Source organism: Limulus polyphemus, unplaced genomic scaffold, assembly GCF_000517525.1.
Source record: "Limulus polyphemus unplaced genomic scaffold, Limulus_polyphemus-2.1.2 Scaffold5709, whole genome shotgun sequence".
NCBI lineage: Eukaryota > Metazoa > Arthropoda > Merostomata > Xiphosura > Limulidae > Limulus > Limulus polyphemus.
In genome coordinates, this window is record NW_013671319.1 from 13,178 (window position 1) to 17,346 (window position 4,169).

The following is a 4,169-nucleotide window of genomic DNA, read 5'->3' on the forward strand; positions in this document are numbered from 1 at the left end:
TTCCTATGTTACAAACAATAACTCCCAGTACTTCCTATGTTACAAACAATAACTCCCAGTACTTCCTATGTTACAAACAATAATTCCCAGTACTTCCTATGTTACAAACAATAACTCCCAGTACTTCCTATGTCACAAACAATAATTCCCAGTACTTCCTATGTTATAAACAATAACTCCCAGTACTTCCTATGTTACAAACAATAACTCCCAGTACTTCCAATGTTATAAGATTGATTTGTACTCACAGATTGTATTTGCTAAGCTTCAGTTATTCTCTCAAGTGGAGAGGGAAGACTAATTAATTTTTGTAGATTTCAAACAAAGATACATTTTAGAAAATAAAACAAATTATCAAATTACTTTACCGGTACACACAAATCTATAATAATTTATCTGGCTTTCCAACTATGCTGTGTGTGGGTTTAAAAAAAATACCATTTCTGTTCAGAGCAACGACTTACTCAGTAGAATTCAACATCTCCTGTCATTTACAAGTTTTCCCTTCAAGCCAATTATAAACTACTGTCAAATTTATGTAACTTCAAATTTGCTATTTCTACTGGTTATAAACATGTACTTAAGAGAAGTAGGCCTGAGTAGACAAGAGGTTTGAAAAGAATAGAGCAGTAGGTGGGTAAGTTTGTAAAATATATTGATATTTCAGCAGATCAAACAGGTGGGAGGTTCTCATTTTATATCCTAGCTTGTAAATGTCTGAAGTTTGAGTTTCTAATTCATTAACCACTATAGACATTGTATCACTGAGTAATAAAACAAGAAAACATGCCATACGACACACAAAAAAAGCATACTGTGATGCCAATTTTATTGACATACAATGACCATAAAGTTAGTTAATTAAATTTGAAAACAACTCTGTATAATGTTGTGACATGCACCCTTTGACCCATCCATTGAGAAAGGGTTAATGTGTGATTACTGTTCCAACATTCAATTTCTGTTAACAAAAGAGAAAAAAAACCTGACACTGCTTGAATGCTGTGTAATGAACATTCTGATGTTTAGAACTATCTTCCAATTCCTGGTTAGTGAATGGACCTTTGAATGTGTGAACACAGCCCTAGTGTATATGATGATAATACATTACAAGATGTATATAAAGTAGAAATATGATATGAATGCTTGAATCACAAGAACAGATTTTGAAAAATTAAACAAACCAAAATATGCTTTTGTCATTCATGGAATTGCCTACTAAAGCTTGTTTCTTTTCAGAAAAATCAAAGGAGTTTTTCGCAAAGCCGTCCACGAATCTACCTCAACCAACAGAAGGAAATCGGCTCTCTTATGTCACGTTGTTACAAGAAAGAAAAAAGGGTCACAAGTTACCTTTTGTTGAGAAATTCTCTTGTGTTAACTCTGTTGTTCCTTCATCCAGTGGATCTGTTTACAGCCAAGCAACAGTGTCACGCGTCATGACATCAAGTAGTGAGTGTAACGTCTCATCCTTGATGACAAGTTCACATGCAGTAGCAGTGAACCAACTTAGAGAAACATTACCTGACATCCAAGAGTCTCAAAAAGCATCACCTGGGAAAGGTGTGAAATTTAAAAGTAATATAAAAGAAAAACAAGAAAGAGACCCCAAGACCATTCAAATGCTCTTTCACACCAATCGTAGCCCATATCTCAATACCTTGTCTGAAGGATCAGCGGAGAGATCTGAACAGGAAGCACATCAGATAACCAATGGACAGCAGCCAAGCTCTTCTAGCAGCAGTCCCATTTCACATCAGGATTCTCAGTTGTATTCACCAGAGGCTAAGAACCTAGGACTATTACCAGTAGTAACATCAAGCAGTGTCGATCACTTGAATGGACCTTCAAACATTTGTCCAATGGATACACATCCACTGGTAAAAACATCAGACAATGCTTATCACAACAATCTAAGGCCTTCTTATAGATGTGTGAATCATGTGAACAGTTCTATATCAATTTTAAATAACCAGGAAGTATTAGGCTTAAGCTTCGTGGAGGTGAGTAGGAACCACTCATCTCCTGTTGCTAGAGTTCTCACACTAGGTAGTAATGCTGGTGTAAGCCCAGTATCAAAACTGATTGAAGTGCCTTCTGTCGAGAGAATGCCAAAAGCAAGCTCCATAGGCTGTAAAAGTAATTTTCCAGCAGTAACTGATTTACCAACACTTGTATCTTCTCGAGATGATATGCGCCTGCACCAGGTTTCACTTCTTCAAAATAGAGATAATGTTAATAGTGATCACATTCGCTGTCCTTCATCAAACCAGGCATCATTGAGACCTAAATCCCTGGTTATAGGGACCAGAAACAATAAGCCTAGTCTTTTACTGAACGACTCAACTGGTGAAGTGAACTATTGTTTTGATTCTCAAAATTCTGACAATCTCTCTAGTTTCGTGGAAGAATGTGATAGTACTGTTTTAAGTGAGGAGTCCAGCATGGACTCTGTTGATGAAGGCACAGGAAGGTATACATTGACTTCTCAAAAAGATGTGAAAAATGATATAACATTGTCTAAATCACCCTTCCAGTCATATTCTTCTTCCAAGGAGACTTTAGATAGAGAGAAACATGTTAGTGAAAAAGCACTTCCTGGTGAAGATGGAACCAGTCATTATAAAGATGTTTCTTTGAGGCATGTTGAGGATGTGTCATCTAAGTCATTTGAAGGTTTGTAAAATCTTCTGTTAACTGTATAAAGTACTGTTCTAATTGTTTTTAGCTTTCAGTAAAGTTTCTCCAAACCTTCCAGCTATTTCAATTTCCTCTTTCCAGGTTATCATTTTCTTCCTGATAAATTCCATTCTTAGCAAACATTGTATGTTAAAGAACTCCTTTTAAGTTAACAAAGTTTGAAACTGTGTTTTTGTTTAATCTATAAGTTGAATGTACAAAATGCAAAACGTTGAGGTAAACAGTTCAAGCAGCCACTTTCTCAGTGATCGTAGATACTCAGGTTAAACTTAATCACTCAGTGTGATTGTTGTGAGACATGAGGTCTTCCAAAGACTTGGCACAATTGTAATTGTTACAAGTCTTATAAGGTGAAATATAAATATAGTGATCAGATGTAAATATGTTTTATAACTTATTCTTATGAGAGTATCATACGTTTTCTTTTTGAATATCCACCCTAACAAAATATACTTCATTAAAAACAAATTTCATTGGTATTTATAAAGGTTTTTCTGTTTAGAAAATTAGCCTCGTTTATGTGAATACTTGACTCCCTTTGGACACCAGTTAGACTAATCAGGAAATAGGGCAGATTTATGTAATGTAGGCAAAGAAATTGTATGTATATACATACATTCCCATAGAGGTTAATATATATATATATATATATATATATTAGTAATTTTTCCGTTTCGCTTGCTTATGTTAGTTAAAAAATGAAATTAAATAATTAGGTATTTCATGCAGAATGTTGTATGTGTCCAGTGAATAAGAGAGAGACTGAATTTCTGTTGGACAACATAGGTCTTACATTGATCTTAATGTGAAATCTTTCAAATTGTTCATTAGGTTTTAAATTCCAATATGAATGATAATCAAGTAAAATTTTAACATTTCTAGTTCTGAACGGCTACCTTTTCTACTGACTAATGAGTGTTAAAGATTATAGTCGTCGAGCTTTACAGTAAAATGATGATGACAGTACTTCATTTTGGTGAAGATAGGGTAGTGTGTTTCTAACTATTCTGCATTGGAATATGTTGTATGTATATTGAAGTATGAAGATTTACTGTTAAGTATGGCAAGGTAAGGTGTCCTGACAGACAGCAAGTTTTGGGTGCGGTACTGAGTCTGTTCTTTCAAATTGTGATGTGATTGTCTATAGTATTATTTAGAGGTCATTTGGAAGAGTGATCTACATGTTCTGGTGTATTGTAGGTCATTTGGAAGAGTGATCTACATGTTCTGGTGTATTGTAGGTCATTTGGAAGAGTGATCTACATGCTCTGGTGTATTGTAGTTTATTTGGAAGAGTGATCTACATGTTCTGGTGTATTGTAGGTCATTTGGAAGAGTGATCTACATGTTCTGGTGTATTGTAGGTCATTTGGAAGAGTGACCTACATGTTCTGGTATATTGTAGGTCATTTGGAAGAGTGATCTACATGTTCTGGTGTATTGTAGGTCATTTGGAAGAGTGATCTACG

The 4,169-nt window shown here is 34.9% G+C and overlaps 1 protein-coding gene across 1 annotated transcript in view; it reads left to right on the plus strand.

Annotated features, from left to right (window-relative positions):
- LOC106472893 (serine-rich adhesin for platelets-like) overlaps positions 1-4,169 on the plus strand; it is a gene marked incomplete at its 5' end in the record, with an annotated part of 26,249 nt that overhangs the window by 12,365 nt on the left and 9,715 nt on the right. Inside the window, one exon of the mRNA XM_022401439.1 lies at positions 1,240-2,676. Within this exon, the coding sequence (XP_022257147.1) occupies positions 1,240-2,676 (1,437 nt within the window). The remainder of the gene's footprint in view (positions 1-1,239; positions 2,677-4,169) is intronic.